At 41.0% G+C, this 24588-nt stretch overlaps 2 protein-coding genes across 9 annotated transcripts in view; one reads left to right on the top strand and one right to left on the bottom strand.

Moving 5' to 3' along the window:
- Positions 1 to 4311: 4311 nt before the first annotated feature.
- Positions 4312 to 13033, bottom strand: LOC149749180 (uncharacterized). Its single transcript, XM_089912101.1, has 2 exons — positions 11860 to 13033; positions 4312 to 8540 (listed from the first exon to the last, which is right to left on the bottom strand). Exon 1 carries the CDS (start codon positions 12658 to 12660, stop codon positions 12265 to 12267), a length of 396 nt encoding a protein of 131 aa, XP_089768227.1. The 5' UTR covers positions 12661 to 13033; the 3' UTR covers positions 4312 to 8540; positions 11860 to 12264.
- CNOT6L (CCR4-NOT transcription complex subunit 6 like) overlaps positions 12738 to 24588 on the top strand; it is a 128503-nt gene continuing 116652 nt past the window's right edge. The window contains exon 1 of one of the 8 annotated variants that reach the window (XM_089912093.1): positions 12738 to 12921. Coding sequence is in view for 7 of the 8 variants with exons in the window: in XM_089912096.1 (XP_089768222.1) it covers positions 13285 to 13289 (5 nt within the window). In the remaining variant the exon portion in view is untranslated. Of the gene's footprint in view, positions 12922 to 12960; positions 13290 to 24588 lie in introns of those variants that run through there. The other 7 variants (XM_089912096.1, XM_089912097.1, XM_089912091.1 and 4 more) reach the window with 7 other exon arrangements.

Genomic DNA, 24588 nt, shown 5'->3' with positions numbered 1-24588 from the left:
AGTGTTCTGCATAGCAGGTGTTGGGACATACTAATTTAGGATGATATATATTTTAATATATTTTACAGAAGTTTTTATTTTCAAAAGACTGACTCCCCATGGTTAATTTTCAGAAATTATAACAAGCAATAGGAAAAAGTTTTGTGTAGTGATTGTCTTAAATATGTCGAAATTAGAACTTTTAAGTTCAGGTTAATAGAAAGAAGGAACCGAAAAGGTTAACAAAAGAACACAAATTGTAATGTGAGATGAGCATGAGTCATTTTAGAGCTGAAAGGTGACATAGAGGCTCTCTACACATCAAACGATTGATCTAGGGCTTCCCTGGTGGCACAGTGGTTGAGAGTCCGCCTGCCGATGCAGGGGACGCGGGTTCGTGCCCCGGTCCGGGAAGATCCCGCATGCCGCGGAGCAGCTGGGCCCGTGAGCCATGGCCGCTGAGCCTGCGCGTCCAGAGCCTGTGCTCCGCAATGGGAGAGGCCACAGCAGTGAGAGGCCCGTGTACCGCAAAAAAAAAAAAAAGATTGATCTATTTCAAAAAAAAAAAAAAAAAATCTGTCCAAGAAAAAAACAAAACAAACCAGATTTGGTCTGTCCATTCAGTCAAAATAGTTAAGTCTGAAAGTTGTTTATAGAGAAACTGCACAGTGTAGATACAGAAGGAATGTAATATTATATATGGAAAGTAGATAGGAAGAAATTAGATTATTTGAAATATTAGAAATATTGTGCTTTCTTGGTTATTTTGGGGGATTAGGCCACCAATATAGACAACCTAAATTCAAAAGTGGAGAATAATTCTAGAAAAAACACAAATAACAAGATTATCCCTGACGCAGAAAAGAGCATTATTCCTTTGATGATTATTTTAAAGGTCAGCTGGTGGAAGTTCACTGAATTTGTTTTGTGTAGGTATATCAGCAGTTAAAAAAAACCCAGTGTTTGACATTTCAAGAGTTATTTTAGATTACATGTTTTAAATTTCAAACTGCAAATTATTTAATGAGTGGAATATCTGTTGGAAAATTTTAACATCTAGTTTATTGGCCCTGCCATACAGTGTGCTTCTGGGCCACAGTTTACTGCACAAGATGGTTTATGAAAGCCAATCTTAATAACATACCAAGTAAAACTTAATCGTGAAGGTAAGTCTACCATCAAAATAAAAACAAAACAAAACACTCAGATAATGGGTTCTAAAACCAACTTAAGGCTTAACTAACGTAGAAAGTCCTTAAGGGCAAAAACAATACAGAAGTCTATATTTTACCAAATAGTTATTAGGTCTCTACAGGCAAAATGTCATTGAGCTAGATTTCTGGGGGAGAAAACTGTGATCACTCTAGTCCAGGGTCCAGAGTCATTGTCATTTCTTGTGAGTCAACCAGATAGTATGTGTCTTCCGATGGGAGGTAACAAGACACACCGATGGGAGGTAACAAGACACACCGAATGTACCTGTGTTGTAGTCGAGCCAAAAATGTTTAATTTCAATCCAATAAACTTTTGGATGTAACATTCGGTTTACAGAAAACACAGGGGATAGTGGAACAAACTCAATGAGAACACAAGGAAGCTTTAGACAAACCAGAACAATTGTCCTGGCTCCTTCAACAGGTCAGGGTCATAAAAAATTGACAGTGTTAAATAAGGAGAGAACTTAGCCATATTAACAAGATGTGAAGGGCTGCTGGGATCTAAAGTGCAGCTCCGCACATTCTTTCTCACATCAGATGGAGAAGACTGTATTTCTAGCTCCGAGATGTTAGCTGGACATCTGGGCAGAGCTTCCTCAGTGCCTCTCATCGTGAGGACGTGGACTGCCATCCTCTCTCTGTCCCACCTGTCCCTGCCTGTCCACCGTTCTCTATCTTGCTGATCCAGCTTCTCACGTGCCGCAGGGTAAGTCAGCCAACTGGCCATTTTCATTTCTGTGGGAAAGAATCCCTGACTTGGGCCTCAGCCCAAATAGTGTAGCTAGTTCAACAGTCTCTGTAGCACAGTATGGGACATATACTTAGAGGCTATATGATAAATGTCCTTCGTTGACAGGGAAAAATCCCCCCAAAATGTCCTTGGTTTCTGAAAGAAATACAAAAATGCTTCACAGAATTCCCCGGCTTCCCAGTGGTTAAGACTCCCTGCTTTCATTGCAGAGGGCACCCTGTTAGATCCCTGGTTGGGGAACTAAGATCCCACAAGCCTCGGAGTGCAGCCAAAAAAAAAAGCTTCAAATAGAATGTTTAGAGAACACGAAATATCAATTCTTAACAATCCTTCAGGGAAATTATGGTACCATGCATGCTTTCAGAGTAATGTGGCAGACAGTGAAATCTTGATAAATGTACACTGTCTTCCCACTTCTTGGTTTCTTTAGGCACTTCTACTTCTCTATTGAATGGGCTGATATTTTAATTTAAAAGTACGCAATAAAAATACAAACGAAAATAAATCCAAAGGTTGAACATCTTTATTCTTTTGGAAATTTGAAATTTCATGGAAATTTCTCATCTGAAAAATCATCCCTATAGCAACTGACTATAACTTTATCAACAGATTCACATATCAGTGTAAAGCCTGGGTTGATGTCATATAATCATTCTCGGATTTCAATCCCTAACTCATGCTTGCCACACAGAACTGCAGGTTGCCCTGAAAAACAAGAACAAGGGAAACAGAAAAGCATGTCCTTCCTCAGTGCTTTTAGCCAGAGAACACAGTGACATTTGGTATTTTTGGTAAAGCAGTTATGTAGGTCAACCCAGGCATTAGCATGTAATCTTCTTCCATCCATCAAAAGGGTTGGTCAGGTAAAAACATTAATTTATCAGGCAATTGTAAATCCTGTGCTATTAAAGGAAGGAAGGAAGGAGGAAGAAAAAAGTAAGGTAGGTGGGTAGGTTGGTTCTGGGGAACTGCTTAGGGTGTGCTGTCAGCAAGCAAGTCATTTTAGCTGATAATAAAGAAATTCATCGCAGGAAGAGAGCCAAAAGAGACATACTTTTAAAAACCATGTATTTGTCTTATTATAATAACATAATTACAAGACTTAATATATAGCATTTTTTGTTATTTTTATTTCTCATAATATTTTCACTTGGCTATCTTCATCTTCAAGTTGTTTAGGGTATGTAATATCCTGTTTTTGTTCCCCTGTTTTTGATAGACAACGAAGCTGTGAAATGAAAATCGTGGCAAATTGCCAAAGGTAGTAAAACTATGTAATGACAGAATTGGAAGCAGAACACATCATGCCTGCCTCCCAACCCAGTGCAAACAGATACGTGTATTTCTACAAGTTTTCAGGCTATGGTTACCTAGAGATTATTTGTGAAGAGATTTATGAATTAAACACATGCTTTAAGTATTTTCAACTTGTGGTTATGTCTTTTAATTATGTCAGTGTGTTTTGTTTTTATGATTTTTTTTTTTACTTTAGATAAAATCTTATGAAAGAAAGCACAGTAGTTGCTCCTTGAAAATACCTTTGAAAAATTCAGTGTTAACACAAGTCAGCACAAACCTGTATACTATATTTATTAATTTCGTCAAGAAATATTGTCTACTCTTGTCAAGATTAACATTTACTATTTTACTTGTTTTCATGCCAACCCTGCAAGTACATATTATACTTATGTTTCAGATGAAGTTGATCAATTTGCCTGGAATCATATAGTAAATGGCAGACCCAGAATTTGTACCCAGAATGGTATTACTCCAAAAGCTGCAGGACTTCTACTACACCAAGTTAACATGCCAGAGTCTCCTCTCTCAAAGTGCTGTGGGTGTTCAGATGTGGAGGAAGGTATATCTGGTTGGGAGAGGGTAGAGGTGGAGAGGGATCCAGAAGGCTTTATGAATGAAGGAGCATTGGAGCTGGTGCTTGAAAGAAGTGATTCTTTTGATCGTGTGCAAATGAAAGGTTGAGAAGTGTAAGCCAAGAACAATGTGAACAAAGATATAGAGTGGGAAAGTCAGAGCGTATGTAGAGAACAAGTTTGGATGGAACCTAAAGTGAGTGAAGTGTAAATGTGCTAAATTTGGAAAGGTGTTTGAGGTTATAAAGATCCTTAAAAAAAAGACAGTAGAGGGACTTCCCTGGTGGCGAAGTGGTTGGGAGTCCGCCTGCCGATGCAGGGGGCGCGGGTTCATGCCCCGGTCCAGGGGGATCCCACGTGCTGCGGAGCGGCTGGGCCCGTGAGCCATGGCCGCTGAGCCTGCGCGTCCGGAGCCTGTGCTCCGCGGCGGGAGAGGCTACGGCAGTGAGAGGCCCGCGTACCGCAAAAAAAAAAAAAAAAAAAAAAAAAAAGGCAGTAGAGAGTCTTTACTACCAGTGGCTTACAAATATGGGTATGAATATAAAACACAGAGTCCTAAAATTTCAATGGTATCTGGGTTAGGAGAATGACCCTCTTAAGAGGAGTTTTTTGTTTGTTTGGTTTGCAAAGAGTAATGGAGTCCTTCTACTTGACGACTGAGAATTTAAATATAGATCGTGTTTACTGACCTTTGAGAGAGAGCGAGAGAGAGAGCGAGAGAGAGAGAGAGAGAGATTAATTATTGGTTTCTAAAAACAGAGCATGAAAGTTTTGGTGAAAGTATCTTGCTTTAATTTAGATAAACATAATTAGAAGTTTGCTAGGGTTAAAACTAGTTATGAAACTCAATACAATGCTTTAACTCTATTTCTTTGCACTCATCCACAATCCAGTCAACGTTGAGGTGATGGATTGTATACATGCTGTACCTATACTGAGGCTGCCCAGTAGTTTATTTCTGGTGTCAGTGTGTTTAACTAAGACACTATTTCCCAGCTTCCCTTTCAGCTATTTGTGTCCTGTCATTAAGTTTTGGCCAATGAAGTCGAACCAAATATTTTTTGGGTGGGCCTTCCAGGACAGTGCTTAGGAGTGGGGATAATTTTTGCCCTGCCAGGAAAATGGATAGGGTAGTTGGGATCCCAACGGCCATAATATCTCTGATAGAAAGAAGCACCCATCCTAGCAGATGAATTAGAAAAAGTTCCTCCTCTGCATAGATGCACCACTCACTTCTTGGCTGGGTGCCTTTGCAGTAAACAAACTGCACAACCATATCAGGTGGCCCTGGCAGCCATATTGGACGATTAGGCAGGAAAGAAAGGCATGTTCTAAAGACAGCAAAGCCAAAGAGAGAAGGAGATGGGTTCCTGCTGACAATGGATGTGCCATATCGGCCCTGAATTGACTATTTCCAGACTTCTTTTATGTGAGAGAAAAATAAAATTTATTTTGTTTGTGACTATTATTTCTGATTTTTTACTAGCAGCTAATTGCTAGTAAATTAAGACACATGGTATGATTTGAGAAGTGCTACTATTAATTAATGAATTAAACAAATGTTCCTTGAGCATTATATGTCAGACACTGTGTGATGCTGTGATGTACTAGGGATAAAGACAGAGCTTGCAGTCTAGGACGTGAACGACAGATGTGTACTTACATGGATAATTGCAGTACACTGTGATAGTGTTGTTCAGTTTGCATATTGCATAAAACATCTGGCCAAGAGTCGAGTGGGGGCTGTGCTCTGACAGACTGCATTCACCCAGAGGGGGGAGGTTTTCTAGTTGACCTCCACAAATGGGATGCTTTTTTTAAAAGATTATAATTCAACCAATAATAATGCCTTATTGTCGTTTAGTTCAGTGATTTCCAATTTTATTTTAACAGTAGTTAGCCTTCTTTGAAAGAACTTTCATGCAGAAACACCATGTATTCGTTCAGATGTTTTGGTTGTAGAGGTCTAACTCAAATTAGTTTAGATGTAGAAGAAAATTTACTACTTAATTTAATCACACTTATTGTAATAGAGGTGAGCATAGTGTGCTAAGGAAGTACACACTAGGGCTTTTAGAGAAGGCTTTACAAAGGAAGGGATGCTTGAGCTAAATCATGAAGGGTGATTTCAAGAGGAGGACAAAATAGGAAAGAGCACACCACACTGAGGAAATATCATGTGCAAAGATACCTAAGAGAGGGCTTCCCTGGTGGCGCAGTGGTTGGGAGTCCACCTGCCAATGCAGGGGACACAGGTTTGAGCCCTGGTCTGGGAAGATCCCACATGCCCAGAGCAGCTAGGCCTGTGCACCACAACTACTGAGCCTGAGCTCTAGAGCCCCGCGAGCCACAACTACTGAGCGTGCGTACTGCAACCACTGAAGCCTGCGCGCCTAGAGCCCGTGCTCTGCAACAAGAGAAGCCACTGCAATGAGGAGCCCACGGACTGCAACGAAGGGTAGCCCCTGCTTGCCACAACTAGAGAAAGCCTGCGTGCAGCAACAAAGATGCAATGCAGCCAAAAATAAATAAATTAAATTAATTAATTAAAAAAGATACATAAGAGAGCATGTCCTGTTTCAGAAACGGCAATAGTTCACTAAAGGCCAGGGGTGAGAGAGATGGTCAAGTGGCTGCAGGTGGTGATGGTAAGTGAGAGGCAGATCATTAAGGGACCGATATGCTTGTGAAATTAGGTTTTAGTTTATCAATTACGGGAAGTCACTGAAAGATTTTAAAGAGCAGAGTCACATGAATAGCATATATTCTTGGAGGATGCTGGGATTATACTTAGTAGGGGTACATTAATAGACAAAATGCAAAAGCTCAGGTAAGAGATGACAGGCTAACTTAAGACATTAGCAGTGCATTGGGATGGAGGGACTAGAGTAATGAAAATATTTAGTAGGTCCATTGGTAGATCATGGGGAGGATGGGAAGAAAAGTTAAGGATGCCTTCTAGGATTCTGCATTGGGTGACTATGTACATGATTACAGAGCCATTAGCATGGTGGTACCATTTTTAATGAGAGAGGGTCACACAAGGCCAGGAATAGATTTTGGAGGAAAGACAATGAGCTCAGTTTTAGACATACTAATCTTGACATATGAAGACTGCCCAAATGGAAATACCTAGGAGGAAATTGACAATATAGATATGAATGTGTGGCAAGAACCCTAAGTTGGAGATGTAGATCTGGGAGTCATAAGCATAAAGATGGTAGTTAAAACCTGGAAATATGACTATCTAAGACTCCAAGAGTGTGCTTGGCTCCAATAAGAAAAATATATGGAAGTCTCAAAGAGGAAAACGGGTCTATTATGGCCTCATCTTATGCCACCAACTGTCTTCTCACTAAGCAGTGTCTGAAATTGCCATTGTTGTGATTTATACTTTTAAGTTACAGTTGTATCTCTGAGTAACTGCCTCTTAAAAATACCACTGGGGAGAATTAGACTAAGATGACAGGGTAGTATAATGAAGAGAACAACTGAACTAGATATCTAGAAATATCACCCAATGACTTGCCATTGACTGCCTGGGTGATATTCAGCAAGTCACTTTGCTTTAGGTTCCTCATGTGGAAAATGAGGAAGTAAGACCAGGTGACCTTCAACGCTTGGAAGACTACAATTCAAACAATAATACTGTCCTGTTGTAGTTCAGTAATTTTCAGACTTATTTAGCAGCAGTTAGCCTTCTCTGAAAGACCTTTCATGCAGAAACACAACGTATTAGTCAGGATGTTTGGTTGCAGGGGTCTAACTCAAGTTACTTATCTGAAGAGAATTTACTAGTTAATTTAACTACACTCTGTGCAGTTGGACCCCAAGGACGACTGGAACCTGACACTGGTGCACCACCAGGACTCACTCTCTACACTTCTCATCTCTGTGTGATGGATTCACTCTACACAAGGCAGAATGTAGCTGCTGGCTACTCTCAAGGCTTCCTTTTTCTTTCCTTCTTTCTTGCCTCAGACTACCACTATGGTGAACTAGCCCTTCTTCCCTTAGTTCTATCTGAAAACATTCTGAGGAAGAAGTCTGCTTGCTTTTGCTTGAGTCATATGTCCACCCTGTAGTCAAGAAGTTGGGGGACTCTCTTGAGCTGCAACTGCCACTAGAATCACCTGTTTATAGTACAGAGAGGAACAGTTTCCCCGAAGAAAAGGAGCATGGTTCATGGAACCATGAAAATGAAAAAAGGAAAATTCTAATGCAGTCAATTTAGATGGTCAATATGTAAAACAGAGGCTTTCTAGTTGAGATCCACCTATCTGGTCCTCTCTGTGTACCCTAGGTGGCTTCTGAAGCATAACTCTGAAGGCCCCATGAAGATCACTGGAGTACAACATTAAAATCCTTGATTTTATTGATTGGCTAGTATGCCAGGTGCCTCCAAATCCTCGAAAAATTGTAGCGCTAGATATTTATTTGTGGTGGTGGTACTTACCTTCTAGAACATTTTTGGAATGTAGGGAAGTACTGGAAAGAATGGTGCTGATGTAGATGGGGTTGGAGTGGAGATTCTGAATGTTCTCAAGGGACTGGAGACTGGGAGTGTAGAAAGAAGAGGCAGGAGGACACCAAAATGAACTTTGCCTACTTTGTCATTTTATCTAGGATAAGCATACCATATGGCACACTATTAAAAATGGTGGAAAATGTTTACCTTTGGCCAAGAGAGTGGAATTGTCCTTGGTGTCATCCACAGTCATTCTAGAGAAAGGAACAAATGGGATGTTGATGGAAACAGAGAGTTGATGGACTGGAAGAGGGGTGGAGGCAATGAGCAAAGGCACCTTTCTAGGATGAATATACCCATGGTATATTGGTACCTCAAAAAATATTAGAAATGGGGATAGAGGGGCAGAGAGGAAGAGGAATAAGATGAGTAAAGATGGGAAGTTGGAGAGGAATGTAGTTCAGTAAAAGGTAGAATATGTCATTGGAATATAGTTTGGAGACCCTGTCAGGAGGTCTGGGAAGCAAAAATTCAAGATCATATTGATTAATACCTATTTAAAAGTTGTACTAATGAATGTCAGGTAAATTACACTTAATTATTATTATTATTATTTTTTGCGGTACGTGGGCCTCTCACTGTTGCGGCCTCTCCCGTTGCGGAGCACAGGCTCCGGACGCGCAGGCTCAGCGGCCATGGCTCACGGGCCCAGCCGCTCTGCGGTATGTGGGATCCTCCCGGACCGGGGCACGAACTCGTGTCCCCTGCATTGGCAGGCGGACTCTCAACCACTGTGCCACCAGAGAAGCCCTTAATTATTTTATTAATTATACATTACTAAATAATTTAAATGTAACACTTTTTTTGAAAAGCTTTGTAGCTATTAGTATAAAAGTGTGTACTAAAATCAGTAAAATCAAATTTGTTTCTCTATAAAATAGTAATAAAGTTCTTAAATTACAAAATTTAAATCTTTGCCTTTTGAGCAAGCTGCTCAACAGAATTTCAGAAAACAGACAAAGGAACATAGTTACAAGGGATCTTATAAGTCTAGCTACCTGTGCTACCAACAGAAAAAACATGGAGAGATCAGATTTACTCAGATAAAATATTAATTGCTAATTTGGAAAAGACGCAGGTGGTCACTAGAACATCAAGTACTTTTTTTTTTTTGAGAAGTAATGAAACAATTCTGTAATAATGCAAATAAACATAAGTGTTTTCAGAACAAGTTGTACCTACACAGCGCTGCTATTAAACCATTTTGTTCAAAAAGACCTTACATAAGCCAGAAGTTTTTACTTGGATAAATCGCTTCTTTAAAGAGATATTTTCTTATTGAGTTATTTTATTTAAAAAATTTTTTTTCAGTATATGCCTCCTTCTCTTTCAGTTCCCTAAAAATGCAATGTTCAAAATCAGCTCTTTACTTTTTTTCTATACTTTCTCTTTCATAGAATTGTTTTCTTTTTTACTCTTAATTTAAACATTGCAATATCTGTCAAACATGAAAAAGTCCCATGAAATAATCTATCAAAATCAAGTTATTATTCTGTTGCAAACTTTGATCTACTATAAAACTACTTTTTAAAAATGGCTTAAGTGCTACTCTTTTGTTATTGGAATGTCTTTGAATTGGAGTCTTATGAGGGAGTTTTAAAAATATCAGCAAAGACTTAATTTCTCAGCATTTGTACAGGGCCAACTATTTAAAAATTATTATTTCTTTAACGTCAATCTCCTTGCAAATGAGAAAAATAACAAGCTATTTTTTGATGATATGGTTATACTCATTAATATATGAAAATATTCCTTTCCTGTTTTTAGTGAGTCAATCTATTTTCTATGGTGTAAAGAGAACAACCCAGAGAGTAGAGATTATTTAAACTTAACCTGCATTCAACTGACCTTTTTATAATAAAATCCACTATTCTTAACTCTGAATGTCACAATTATAATTATTCAATGGATTGTGACGCATTTAGTACTTAAAATTTAAAGGCCAACAATGAACATCGCCTATATAAGCATGAGCTTCAGGACCAGCAAACCGCACCGTTTATTCGTGCTTCTTTAACATCCACAGAGGCTCTCTCCTCCTTCCTCACCCCAGTCACTACGGCTACTCGGCCTGTGAGATTGGCAGGTATCACGTGGCTCAAGTGAAATTGCTAGCGCCATCAGCTTTATCCTCCTGGGCATCATTGTGACTATTAATTTTGTGTTACCTTTCATACTTTCGTTTCTGGTTTGTTCTCTGAGAATTTCCTGTTTATGGGTCTGTTTCCCCTACAACGGCTGTGAGCTACTTAAGAATAGGGACTACATATGCTTATTTTTGTGCCTCTGATGCTAAATACAATGTCTGGAGTATAATACACCCTCCAGAGATGTTTGTTTATGGTATATGGATGAATAGCTAGGAATCTATATACCTACAGGTATTTGAAGAAGCTTAAATCTGTGAGGATATCCCATCATCTGATTTATATATTTCAGGTGTTTATTTTCCTCTTTCCTTCAACATTTGGTAGTATTTCTCCGTGGGGCAAGTGTTTCTGCGCCAAGGAGAAATGCCGTGGCAAGATGCCACTGGGGCAGGTTTCCTATTCTGGGCTCCTGCAGTGACTTGTTTGGCTTTGCTGCTTACAAAGCCAAAGGTGATTATTCATTATATGTGAGCCTAGAATCAAGATAGTTAGGAATAAGTGGGACTTCTTCTAGGATTATGGCCATTTTCAGATCCATTGCAGAAGCTGGTAAGGGGGTGATATTGCTAGGGAGGAAAATGGAAACTTAACGGAGCGGGGCGGCGGTGGGGGGGGACGGGGAAACAAAGTAGCCTGCGGTCTTCTATGTCTTGAGGGGCTCCAATTACTCACTCACACTTCCGGGTGACAATGATGAAAATGATGCAACTGTTCTTCTGGTGGACTCTTTCAATAACTTATCAGTTCTGGCTAAATGATGATTTGCATTTTTACCGCAACTTTCCCCCCCAAGAGATGAAGGCCTTTCACGTTCAATAATAGGGCCTAAGATTAACTGCAACCAACACCACGTGCTTGGTGTGCTAAACAACACCCCTGTGGGGAGGGGGTGGAAATCCTGAACACTGCTAATATACCCTTGACCAACACTGGTAAGTACGCAGGCCCGGGGCATGCGTTGGGAAAGAGATTATGCAAAACTGCAACAGCAGTATTCTGCCTCTAGAGCTGGTATAATTTGTTTTTGGACTGCTCGTGGTAAAAGCCGAAGCTGACCCACGAAAACAAAATTAAACCCCATAAACTTAAGATGTCAAGGCCACATTCGCCAAGTAAACATTACTATTCCTAGTTTACATTTTGTCGTTTTCATTCTGTAACTGGCACGGCCAAACAACTGTACTTCTACCGTGAGAGGGGAGTCTCAGAAAATAAACAGGACGGGATTATCGTAAAGCGTCACAGGTTCTTTTAGGTACCCCTTGCTATGTAACTTACAGGCGTTACACGTTAAAAAAAAAAATTAAACCACTGAAGGTGTCAGGAAACATTTTCTTCCTTCAGGTCACTTCCTTCACCTCACCTGCCGTCCCATTCGCCACTCAGACCAGCGCTGGTCTTCGCGGTCAGGCCGCCTCCGGCGAGCGGGCAGTAAACAGCGCCAAGTCCGGGCACGAACACCGGGGGAGGCGGGATCACCAGTGTCTTCCCGCCACCCCCCATAGCTTTGCGGCTGTGGCTTTTTGATAACCTACCGGCCTCTCCGGCTCTGCTCGTCACTCAAGCCAAGAAAAGCGAGTAAGGAAACAGCAAGGGTAAAGGAGAAAATGGGTAAGAGAGCTGGCAGCCGCGCGCGCACGCGTACCACGACCCAACGCGGCGCCCCGGGGGTGGGGCCAAGGCGCGACGCTGGAGCCCCGCCTCCTCCCCCTCACCCCACCCCTCCGCGCCTGGGAGTGACTGACTCTCGCCAGCCCCTCCACGTCAATCAACCCTCCTCCTTCTCGCACTCTCTGCACCTTCTTATTAATCTCAATACCGATAGCGCGCGGACGCCTCTCCCCCGGCCCTCGGGGGTGTGAACGTGTGTGAGCGAGAGCGGTGGCACCAAAAGCTGGCGTCTCTGTGCAGCAGCCTCGGCTCCAGCAGCAGCAGGCGCAGCAGCAACCCCCGCAGCGGCGGCAGCCCCGGCGCCAGGAGGCCAAGGCCAAGGCCAGGCTCTGTGCGGCTCTCCGAGTAATAGCCGCGGCTCCGGCGGCTGCGGGGGCGCAGCTTCCTCCAGCAGGGCCCTTCGCGTCGGCGGCCGCGGCCGCGGGGCCTCTCCTGCGCGCCCAGGGTCACCGTCCCCGAAGCCCGGCGGCGCGGCCCCCTCCCAGCCCCCCATCTGTCTCCTTCTCGCTCCCCTCAGCCGTCCTCCTCGCCGCCGCCTCTGCCGTTTCTCGGCGGCCCGGCCCGGCCCGCCCGCCCCGCGTCCCCTCCGGCCGGTGCCTCTTCCCCCGGCGGGCTGCCTGCATGTCTTTGCTGCCCTCAGCCCCGCCGCCACCGCCGCCGCCGCCTCCCCCGCCGCCGCAACACCAGCACCAGCAGCAGCCGCCCCGCCGCCGCCGCCGCCGTCGCCGCCCGGACCCCGGCGCGCTGAATGCAGGTGAGGAGGGGGCGCAGGCCCTCGGCGACCCCAGGCCCGGGCGCCCTGCGCGCCCGCCCGCAAGCCGGGATCCGGGCCCTGCCCGCCGCCGCCGCCGCGGATTCCCTCCGGGGCGGGCGGTAGCGAGGCCCGCCAGTGGGTGTTTGTGTTTGCGTCTGCGGCCGCGGCTCCGGAGGGGAAGCATCTGTGGGGGCCTGGCGCGCGCGCGCGCGCGCGCGCGTGTTTGTGTGTGTGTGTTTCCCCTGCCGCGGGGAAATGGCTGCTGTTGCTCCTTCTGGGCCAGAGGAAGAGAATGAGGTAGAGTGTTTTTGTGCCTCCGAGTAGGATCGAGAGTGTTGGGAAGAGGAGCGCGTCCCCGGGGAAATGAGGTGGGAGAAGGACAGATGTGCCTGGGGGTGTGCGAGTTGGGACTTCGGCGGGCGGGGAGGCGGCCTGAGGACCCACAGCGAGTGGGTGTGTGTCGGGTGCGGGGATGACCCGCGTCTCTGTCTGAAGCGGCGAAGGTTCCGGGGTGTGCGTGCGTGTGTGTGTTTGGGGGGGGGTGGTCCGCGCCCAGGGCCCGGGACTCTGGGGGCGGGTTCCGTGTGTTTGGGACCCCCGAGTGGCGTGTCCCTCCCCCTTTGTGGCCGAGGCTCAGGAGCCTCGCAGGTGAGAGCTGCTCCGTGGGGGCCGGAGAGGGTGAGTGTGTGTTCCGCACACACACAGCAGCGGGGCCCGGGAGTTGTGGGTCGGGGCCGCGCCGCCGTTCCCGGGGCCGCGGCAGGAAGCGCGCCGGCCTGCAGCGCGGCCTAACCGCCTCGGCGTCCGCCCGCCCGCCGGCCTGCCTCTCACCAGCCTCCCCGGACGCCTCCCGGGGCGCCGGGCCCGCGCGGGCCCAGGGCGCTGCCTAGGGCCTGGGCAGGTGAGGGTCGGAGGCGGGACGCACCGATCGCCGTCGCCTTGGCCGCCCCCACATCTCCTGAGGAGAGGCGAAGGCATATTTCGGCGTTCCGACCGCAAGCTCTACCCCCTGGCCGGCGGTGGGACCCGAGGGAAAGTGAATCAAAGCAGTAAATCTCGAGAAGACGCGGTGTCGAGATCCCTTCTTTTCATCCTTTCCTTAAGGCTGTGTGGAGGGCCTGAGTACATATTTTCAGCTCTTTTTTCGTTGCAAATACTTTTTTCGTTGATAATACTTACGCATTTTTTTTTTTAAAGATACAATTTTTCTCGGAGGGGCGGGGGAAGAAATGGAAGCTGGCTTCCCTGCCCTATGGTGTTGGTAGGATTGGATGGATTTCGTGCATTTGAAGTTGTTTTATCCTGCCTCCTAGGGGGAAAGGGGTGTACACGCCGAGCTGAGGAGGTCGGTGAGGAAGAGGAAGTTACTGGAGCTGTCATCCTCCTTAGCACAGCTGACTCTTCAGCTTAGGCTGTTTAGATGCATTGTGTTCAGGGAGTTTAGCTGAGCCTTTTGTACACATGGGAAGCACAGTACTATATTTTAGGAGATACTACCTTATTGCCTCTAGTTATCTTAGTTGTCAGTCAAGATAGTCACGTATAAACAGGTTTTCCCTCACAGTATCCGAAACCTAGATCAGGCAGCCTGTGTGGTCTACTCCAAGTGTGTGCTCTTCGAAGGCTATTTTGAGAGTAGTTTAAGCAGAACGCAACTGTAGAGGTAAATCTGCTGTCAGTAGGCATACAGTGCATTTCAGAACCAAATATAAATGGTATTTGAATGATTATTTGCTCTTTACTTTATCTACTCCACCCTCTATTTGCGTCTAGTTAGCTCATCTAGCTAAAACCCTATGGATGAAGTCGTCATACAGATTCCATCCTTGCAGGCCATGCTCTGTGTAATGGTCAGAGATTGCTCCTTTCTGAACCTGGTCTCACAAAGAAATGTTTCCTGCTGTTCACTGGGAAGTGAGCAGAAGAGCAGGAGGGGTGGAGAGCTGTTTTCTATGAACAGTACTGGAAAAACAACACATGTTGTTCAGTGGAAAAAGGACTTGTTTTAGGGACCTCAAAACTCTGGCTATGCCACTTTTCTTGGCTGTTTTACCTTAGGCAAGGTACCTAATGTCTGTAAGTCTGTTTTCTCATAGGTAACAAGGGGATAAGACGTTTATAGTAAGGTTGTCTTGAGGATAAATTGAAAAAACATATGTTTGGCACATAATAGCTGCTTAGTTAAATACTAGTTCTTCCTCTTGCAGACCTGACTGTAGGCATTGAAAAACATGTATAAGTACAAATACTTACTGGATTACTGAGAGAAATATTATGTCACCTTAAGTTAAAAATCAAGACAACAGAACATTTGAGTCCTTTGATATGCATAAAGTATATATAAACAATGTTAAATGTATTTTAGAAGTCCTTTTTCCTTGAACTGACTGTCATTAAAATAGCCTAGTGTACCAGTTTATAGAGACTATCTAGTCATACTTGATTTGTTTTCATATTTTCGAATAGGCCATCTTTCAGTTTCATTACTGTTTTTGTGAGTTCTTGCTATGTAGCCCTGGAAAAAATTGTTTAAGCTATATATAGCACATATATGTTCCAATACAATCAAACATCAAAAAGGATCAAGGACCTAGAGTTTATTTATATAGATCCACAAACTATAAGTGCCATAGAATTGCTATGTAATTGTTTTAGTTCATGTTGACTGATTCTGGAGAAAACAAAACAAAAACTTTTGGAATATTTTCCTGAGTGGAAGCAAAAATCTTCTATCAACTTTCGGTAATTTTCCATTTTTATTATTCTGTGTGGAGTGGTAAGTGGGCTGTTCATTTAATTTTAATTGTATTGTGCTGGAAAAAATAATGGTATGGAGTTTAAGGTAAAGACAACAGAAAGGTTAAATAAAGCGTTTTTTCTTTTTCTCTTTTTTTTTTTTTTGGGTGATGGCAGGGTGAAGATGATGTGGGAGGAGTTTCATTGGTTTAAGTTTGCAATGTCTCTGTTTACTAACACCAGGTTTCCTTAGGCCTTATATCATTATTATTTATATCAGCAATGTTAAGCTTAAAAAATAAACCTAGTAAAGCACTAAAATTTCAACACATTTTTGAAGTATTTTTGTGAAGGATAGGAGGGAGAACTTTATTAGAATGCAAAATGTCATGGTTTTGTTAAAGTGTATCTGTTATGGGTGTATGTGCATTTACAGTGAACAGAATTATCTGCCATATGGTTATATTGAAAGGAAGAATTCTTAATTTAAAAACTATGTGATAATTTTTAATACTTTAAAAACAATAAAATGGAAGTGAATTTTGCCCTTAACTAGGTATTTGGTAATTTTCATTAGACATTATGAACTATGGTATTTTAAAACACTTTGTAATTTTTTTTAAATTGGGAGAATTGAGGAGGACATTTTTCTGTAATAATCATGAAAACAGGTGATACTGAAATAATATGTTAAGATATGTGAAGAGTGAAATTTATTACTAACAGTGGACTCCTCTTGCTATCATTTTAAAGTAATTACAGTAAAATCAAGGTGGAAAATTGTTTAGGTTTTAAAATTTAATGTTACTTAAGTGGCCTTTTAAACAGTCTTTCCAAAATATCCCTTATAAATGTCTTTAATTAGGAGGAATTGAAATACCTAAGGTTTATGCATGTTTTACTTTGGGTAATGCTAATTAGGGTAATAAATATACTCCAGAATTTCAGTGGCTTAACACATGTAGGTTTGTATTTTGCTCACATAACAGTCCAGTGCAGGTGCTCCTTGTTAGCAGGCTTGTGGCTTACCTCCATGTGGTAATTGAGGAACCCAGACGCCTTACATCTTATGTCTCCACCATTCCCTGGAGCCTTGGAGCCCTGCCCGTTACCCACAGGACATTTCTTAAGAACCCCCAAAGACAAACATCTGCCCACATTTCATTGGTGATAATTTGTCACAGAGTCTTATTTGAATGCAAGGGGGATGGGAATGTAGTCCCTGGGTGGTGGACAACTTGGGGCATTTCATGATGTTATTTTAGATGGTAGCATATATTTGTGAAATTATGTCTGAAAGGTAAATTATAATACTAAAAATTGCTTTCCATCTTCAAAGCGTAAAATTGTGTGAAGGGGTGGGGAGTAGTGGGAAGAGAAGGGAAGGAATAAGAGCCACAGGAGGAGAAGAAGGACATTTCTTCCAAGGTAGGTTTGAATGACAAGTAAACGTCAGCAGCTATTTAAAGATACAGATTTTACAAAGACCGTTACAATTGGATTTTATAACCTTTAGTGGGTCTCTTCTTTGCCATCCAGTTATTGCTTGCCGTTGTGGTCTACTGGGTTCTGGCTGTTTGAGTTATTTCTCTTTGTACTTTGAAATCAGTTGACTTTGAATTTCAGTTTCTGAGGTATAGTTTCATGGGAAACATATTTTTAAATTTTCTTTTTTCTGTTGGGATAGAGCATTACTATTATTATTGTTTTAAAATATCATTTAGATGGACCTTACTGTGTTTTAGTGTTTTCTGTTGCTGTTTTTTGTAATTCTAAAGTCATTATAATTAATATTTGTGAGGCTTAACCCAGAAAGAACAATAAAATCATCAAGTAAACAACAAAGGCTCAATTATTAACTTGTGTTCATGTTTCATAATGAAAATACTACAACCTTCTTTGACCACCTGCACTAATACTGAACCATAATACATTAATTTTATTTCTGGACTTTAATTTTAATTGAATTGCAACTTAGACTCTTTTACTGCCTAGGATTATTGTAAAGTGAAACCTCAGCTCTGGGTATACTTTTATTTGTCTTTATTCTGAACAGTTTGGTTAGGAATCTGGGGAGTTTTATATATGTCTGTATTCTCCAAATGAAAGATTTTTGAGTAGTCTGGCTAACTTCTCCATGTTAAGTATCTCTAATGTTTTGCATTTTGAGCCTCTTCTGTACCCATTATTATACTTCGTTCTAAAAAGAAAGTAGAAGAGACCCTTGTGAAGCTTATAGCTTATGAATAAGGTAAATAAAGCATATAATTTAGTTGTTTCAAAACAATAAATGAACAAGTGCGAGTCACTACAATATAAACTGTTTGCAGACATTCTGTGAGGGAGTAACGTAAAATGGAATGGTGGGTGGGCCAGGGACTACTCAAAGTTGAGAGATTTGTTTTGGTAACAGCTTTTCTGAGATATAATTCACTTATCATAGAAGTAGCCCATTTAAAAAATATCTCAGTAGTGTTTAGTATATTCACATTTGTGTAGCCTTCACCAAAATTTATAGAACATTTTAGTCACCTGAAATATAAATCCTGTATTCTTTTGAGTTATCACTCATTCTCCCATACCCCTAATTCTAGGCAATCACTGATCTACTTGTATTTCCATATGAAATTTAGGGTTAGCTTATCAATTTCTGCAAAGAAGCCAGCTAGAATTTTGATAGGAATTGTGTTAAGTCTGTAGATAATTTGGGGAGCGTCACCATCTTGACAGTATTAAATGAGTTTTCCTATTTATGAATGTGGGATCTTCCCATATATTTAGATATTTAATTTCTTTTGACAGTGTTTTGTAGTCTTCAAAGTTTTACACTTTTTTTGTTGCATTTACTCTTAAATATTTTATTCTTTTAGATGCTGTTGTAAATAGAACTGTTTTCTTAATTTCATTTTTGGGCTGCTCATTGCAAGTATGAAAAAATACAACTGACTTTCATGTATTGATCTTGTATTCTGCAACCTTGCTGAACTTGTTTATTAGTTCTAATAGTTTTTTAAATGAATTCCATCTGCTTTTCTGTATAACAAGGATCATGTCACCTGTAAATAAGTATAGTTTTTCTTCTTTTCCAATCTGGATGCATTTTATTTCATTTTCTTGCCTAATTGCCCTGGCTAAACATTGTTGAAAAGCAGTGTCAAGAGCAGATATTCTTGTCTTATTCCTGATCTTGGGGGGGAAAGCATTCAGTCTTCCACTATTTGATATTAGCTAATGGGGTTTTCATAGATGCTGTTTATCAGGTTGAGGAAGTTCCCTTCTGTTCCTAGTTTGTTGAGTGTTTTTATCATGAAGTGGTGTTAAGGTTGAGTTTTGAGGGAAATATGAAATATGAGTTAGAAAAGTGAAGATGCTAAGTCCAGTGATACATGGCAGATAATGATGCTTAACTTGTTTGGGAAAGAGGGGCTAGCTTTCCCCCCCTCTTTTTCCCTCTCCCTTCTTTTCTCTCTTCCCTACCCCTTTCATGACCTCTCATTGTCTTCCCATTAATCCCTATACACATTTGGAGGGCCCTTAATCCTTTACTGAAGATTTTCTGAATAATTTGGGTTTTTTGATCAGTGGAGAATATTGTTTCTTTTGAAAAACATTAATTAAAAACAGTGTGGAGAATTTTTTTTTTTTTTAGTTTGATAGCTAGGTTGGAGCGGGACACAGGAAGCAGAGAGAAACTAAATCATAAATGAAGTACTAAACGTAGAGTTAAAAAGAAGGGAACAAACCTTTGTGATAAAAAATGTATGGTTAATGAAGAATTCCATGTTTACTTTGAACCTGGCTGTCACCTGACCTTTTTCCCAAAACATTTCAGCATCAGTGGTTTCACTTTTGTAAGTTTTCTGCATAGTTTTCTAAAAAGTTTAATAGATTTCTTAGGAAATTTTGCTCTGCAAGGTAAGGTTATGATGCACTTGATGTGGTGATTATCCTTCATTTACTTTTTGAAATTTTAATTACACAATTGCATGCAGCTGCATTCTGATTAGGTAATTTAAAAAAATTAATCATTTATTTTTGGTAGAGTTGGGTCTTTGTTGCTGTGTGTGGGCTTTCTCTAGTTGCGGCGAGTAGGGGCTACTCTTCATTGCAGTGCACGGGCTTATCATTGCGATGGCTTCTCTTGTTGGGTAGCATGGGCTCTAGGTGTGCGGGCTTCAGTAGTTGTGGCTCACGGGCTCTAGAGTGCAGGCTCAGTAGTTGTGGCGCACAGGCTTAGTTGCTCCGTGGCATGTGGGATCTTCCCGGACCGGGACACGAACCCGTGTTCCCTGCATCGGCAGGCGGACTCTCAACCACTGCGCCATCAGGGAAACCCTCACACAAGCTTTTTGCCAGGATCAAAGGAAGTGAAGTGTGTGAAAGTGCTTGGTAAATTGTAAAGCCCCCATGATCACTTGGTGTAAATTTCGGTCCATATACTCAGGTATTCACGAACATTATAAGGGTAACTCACTGCTCCCTGGGATGCACCAGGCTCCAGGGGTTTTACATGGTGTCTAAAATTCGGGGAGGGTCTCTAGTCCCCAGACATGCTGGTTTCCACCCATATATGCACTGTCCAAACTTTCCATGGTCCCTTAAACTCTCATGGCTCTGTTTCCACAGCCACTTACAAAATATGGGAATCTTTGTCACTAAGAGTCCCAGTGCCTTCCCAAAGCGCACGCCTTCTGATCCTAGGACAAATAAAGAAGAAATCTTCCCAGGTTACTCAGAGTGGTTAACCTCCTCCTATGACTTTGATTGCTTTCTTAAAAATGAAAAATAGGGAATTTAGTGAGGGATCAGAAAAGAGAAACAAACATAATGAACAATTTAAAAGTTAAATTGTTGGGCTTCCCTGGTGGTGCAGTGGTTGAGAGTCCGCCTGCCGATGCAGGGAACACGGGTTCGTGCCCCGGTCCGGGAAGATCCCACATGCCACGGAGCAGCTGGGCCTGTGAGCCATGGCCGCTGAGCCTGCGCGTCCGGAGCCTGTGCTCCGCAACGGGAGAGGCCACAACAGTGAGAGGCCCGCGTACCGCAAAAAAAAAATTTCTGTGTTTCATGTTATGTCTCAGAAATCAAATAACTTTGGGTTTAGCCAAGAATCTTTCTGTTCACAAGGCAAAAATTGATAAGCAGTAACAGAATTTTTGTTTTGTATCCTCTTTTGTAGCAGGATTATTACTTTTCATTAATTTTTTTCAGTCTACTTTAAAATCTCATTATAGGTAAAAATTTATTTCTAATTTTTTGAAGAAATAAGTAGTTCACTTTGCTGTGTGAGAGACTCATCATTCATGCTGAATAGACAGACGCCTGGTAATTGTGGTCTTTCATATTGTTTTCCTTTATTAACAGTAGAAATTGGTGACGCAAAATAGAAGTTACAATACTTTATCTTTCTTAATAGTCATCTTTTGCAGAGAGAACCTCTCTCTGTAATCTTATAGTTTAGAATCTTTTTATTTTTCTCTCCCCAAATTACTTAGATTCCCTAAATGAGTAAAATAGTTCAGTTATATAATACCAGTTACAAATACTGATAAGAGAATAGAACTAAATTTAAGATATACCAACCTTAATGTCTTTCTATACACAGACTTTGCTGGGATCTTTACATATATATCCATAGCTCTTTGATCATAATGTTTATATTTAAACAAAACCAAAAAACTGACAAGGTATGTTCTGCTATAGGTTCATATGTAGTGCAATCTGCTGCAAAATCTACATATAAATTCATGAAATAATATATTGTGAATTATGTACAGAATGATAACCTTGAAATAATAAGAATTTGAATCACCAAAAGTATATCTAACCTATTAATGAATATTTATTAAGCTTCTACTGGCTATAAATTGTTAAATTCAGGGTTCTGGGGAATAAAAAGAAGTTCAGAATATAGTCTTTTATACCAGGAAGTGGAACTAATATTTATCAGACTACTGAGTACTAAGGACTGTGAAAGCCATCACCTTCCCTTTTAAATATGTAGTCAAAATTAGTGTTCAGAAAAGTCCTATGAATTAGTATGATTCTCATTCTCTAGCTGGTTAAGAATGTGAGTCTTTGATCCTTCACTTTCTAGCTCTTGGGAAACTTATTTAACTTCTCCATGCTTCAGTTTCCTCATCTGTAATAAGGAGATAGTAATTAATAATCCTTATCCTACAGGGTTGTTGGGAGGGTTAAATGAAGTAATGCCTGTAAAGTGCTTAAAACAGCATGTGGCACGTCTGAAGTAAAAAAGCAAAACAAAACTAAAAAACGCAATATATGTTAGCTGTACTGTTTCTTATTGTTAGGAGCCATACGAGTTAAATAACAAATCTTAAATATTGATAAAACTAATATTTAAAACGATCTGTTTGACTCCAAAATATTTACTCTTATACAACTTACACTTATAGGGGATTTAAGCCTGGATAAATAGCAAGCAAGTGAAGGCAGAATATGCTAAGTGACAAAGAACATTAAGTGCTGTACCGTATAGCAGAGTACATATGGGGTTGTAGCCCACAGCGATAAAGAGAGGAGGTGGAAGTTGATCTCACCTTTATAGTTAGGAGGAGGAAAGGAAAAGTTAATGGATTACTGCAGCATTCTCCTTGCTTGTTTCCCAACATCCATTATTGCTGCGTTAACTTCTGTTTCTTTGTAGGCATTGTCACCAGAGAAATCCTTTTAAAATTCTTTCAATATTGCTGAAATTCCCTACTTAAAATCCTTAATAATGTTACTGTTTTTTGGTTGCCTATTATGTGCTTAAGGGTAGGAGTTGGTAAGATTTTTATGTAAAGGGCCGTATAGTAAATGTTTTGGCCTTGTGGGTCATGTAAGATTTCTGTTCTATATTGTTGTTGTTGTTGTTTGTTAAATAAACAACCCTTTAAAAATGTAAAACCATTCATTGCTGGCAAACCCAGCTATAGTTTGCTGACCCTTGTGCTAGGAGATTTACATGAATTAACTTCTTCTTACAATCCTGGCAAAGTTGATATTATTAATTCCTATTTTATAGTTGAGGAAACTGAAGGTTAGAGAGGCAAATTTGATGAAAGTCACATAGCAAGTAAATGACACAAGAGATTGAATTCAGATTTAGGTCATGGGAATTCCTCAACTTGTATACTTCCCAGTGTATCCTGCTGCTGCTTATTGCTTTTAGAATAAAATGGAGCTTTCATAGCGTTATATGTAGGGTCCATCATGTTACTGGCCTCTTGTACCTTTCCAGTTTTATCATTTATTACTCCTCCTCCTTCAAACATATTCTCTAGCCTAGCCAACTGAGTGACTTAGATATAGCCTAGTTTGTGCTTTATACATGCCTACAATACCTTATACTCTACGACCTCACTGACTTTCTTAATAACTCACCTTAGATGCTCCCTACTCCAGGAAACCTTGCCTCACACTTCCAGTCTTTGCTTTATGCTTTTTCTCTGCGCTCCCCTAGCATCCTGTGCATTCCCCTTTTATGACATTTACCAGACTGTATTTTGTTTACCTGGTTTATGTCTCTGCTTTCTCGTTAGACTGAGATTTTTAAGGGCAGAGATATACTAAATGTTTAGTATATTTTAGGGGCTTAGTAACTGTTTATTAAATGAATGAATGAATCAAGTGGCATTGCAGATGGTAGAAATTACATCAGCAGATATGTAGTAGCAGAAAGGTATGAGTCCAAATCAATAGAATTAGAAATGAAAAAGGAGAAATAAAAACTGACACTGCAGAAATAAAGGATCATGAGAGATTACTACAGACAACTATATGCCAATAAAATGGACAACCTGGAAGAAATGGACAAATTCTTAGAAAAGCACAACCTTCCGAGACTGAACCAGGAAGAAATAGAAAATATAAACCAATCACAAGCACTGAAATTGAGACTGTGATTAAAAATCTTCCAACAAACAAAAGCTCGGGACCAGATGGCTTCACAGACAAATTCTATCAAACTTTTAGAGAAGAGCTAACACCTATCCTTCTCAAACTCTTCCAAAATATAGTAGAGGGAGGAACACTCCTCAACTCATTCTACGAGGCCACCATCACCCTGATACCAAAACCAGACAAAGATGTCACAAAGAAAGAAAACTACAGGCCAATATCACTAATGAACATAGATGCAAAAATCCTCAACAAAATACTAGCAAACAGAATCCAACAGCACATTAAAAGGATCATACACCATGATCAAGTGGGATTTATTCCAGGAATGCAGGGATTCTTCAGTATGTGCAAATCAATCAATGTGATACACCGTATTAACAAATTGAAGGAGAAAAACCATATGATCATCTCAATAGATACAGAAAAAGCTTTTGACAAACTTCAACATCCATTTATGATAAAAATCCTCCAGAAAGTAGGCATAAAGGGAACTTTCCTCAACATAATGAAGGCCATATATGACAAACCCACAGCTGCCATGGTTCTCGGTGGCGAAAAACTGAAACCATTTCCTCTAAGATCAAGAACAAGATAAGGTTCTCCACTCTCACTACTATTATTCAACATAGTTTTGGAAGTTTTAGCCACAGCAATCAGAGAAGAAAAAGAATCCAAATCGGAAAAGAAGAAGTAAAGCTGTCACTGTTTGCAGATGACATGATACTATACATAGAGAATCCTAAAGATGCTATCAGAAAACTACTAGAGCAAATCAATGAATTTGGTAAAGTTGCAGGATACAAAATTAATGCACAGAAATCTCTTGCATTCCTGTACACTAATGATGAAATATCTGACAGTGAAATTAAGGAAACACTCCCATTTACTATTGCAACAAAAAGAATAAAATACCTACGAATAAACCTACCTAGAGAGGCAAAAGACGTGTGTGTATGCAGAAAACTATAAGACAGTGATGAAAGAAATTAAAGGTGATAATGAACAGTTGGAGAGATATACCAT

This window comes from Delphinapterus leucas, chromosome 5, assembly GCF_059928025.1.
Source record: "Delphinapterus leucas isolate spDelLeu-1000000601 "Yukka" chromosome 5, BTC_Dleu_Yukka2, whole genome shotgun sequence".
NCBI lineage: Eukaryota > Metazoa > Chordata > Mammalia > Artiodactyla > Monodontidae > Delphinapterus > Delphinapterus leucas.
This window is presented reverse-complemented; position numbering and strand designations above follow the sequence as displayed.

What these genes read in the sequence shown, in the direction of transcription:
- LOC149749180 (XM_089912101.1), bottom strand. Translation starts at nt 12,660, where the DNA reads ATGGGGGGCTGGGAGGGGGCCGCGCCGCCGGGCTTCGGGGACGGTGAC.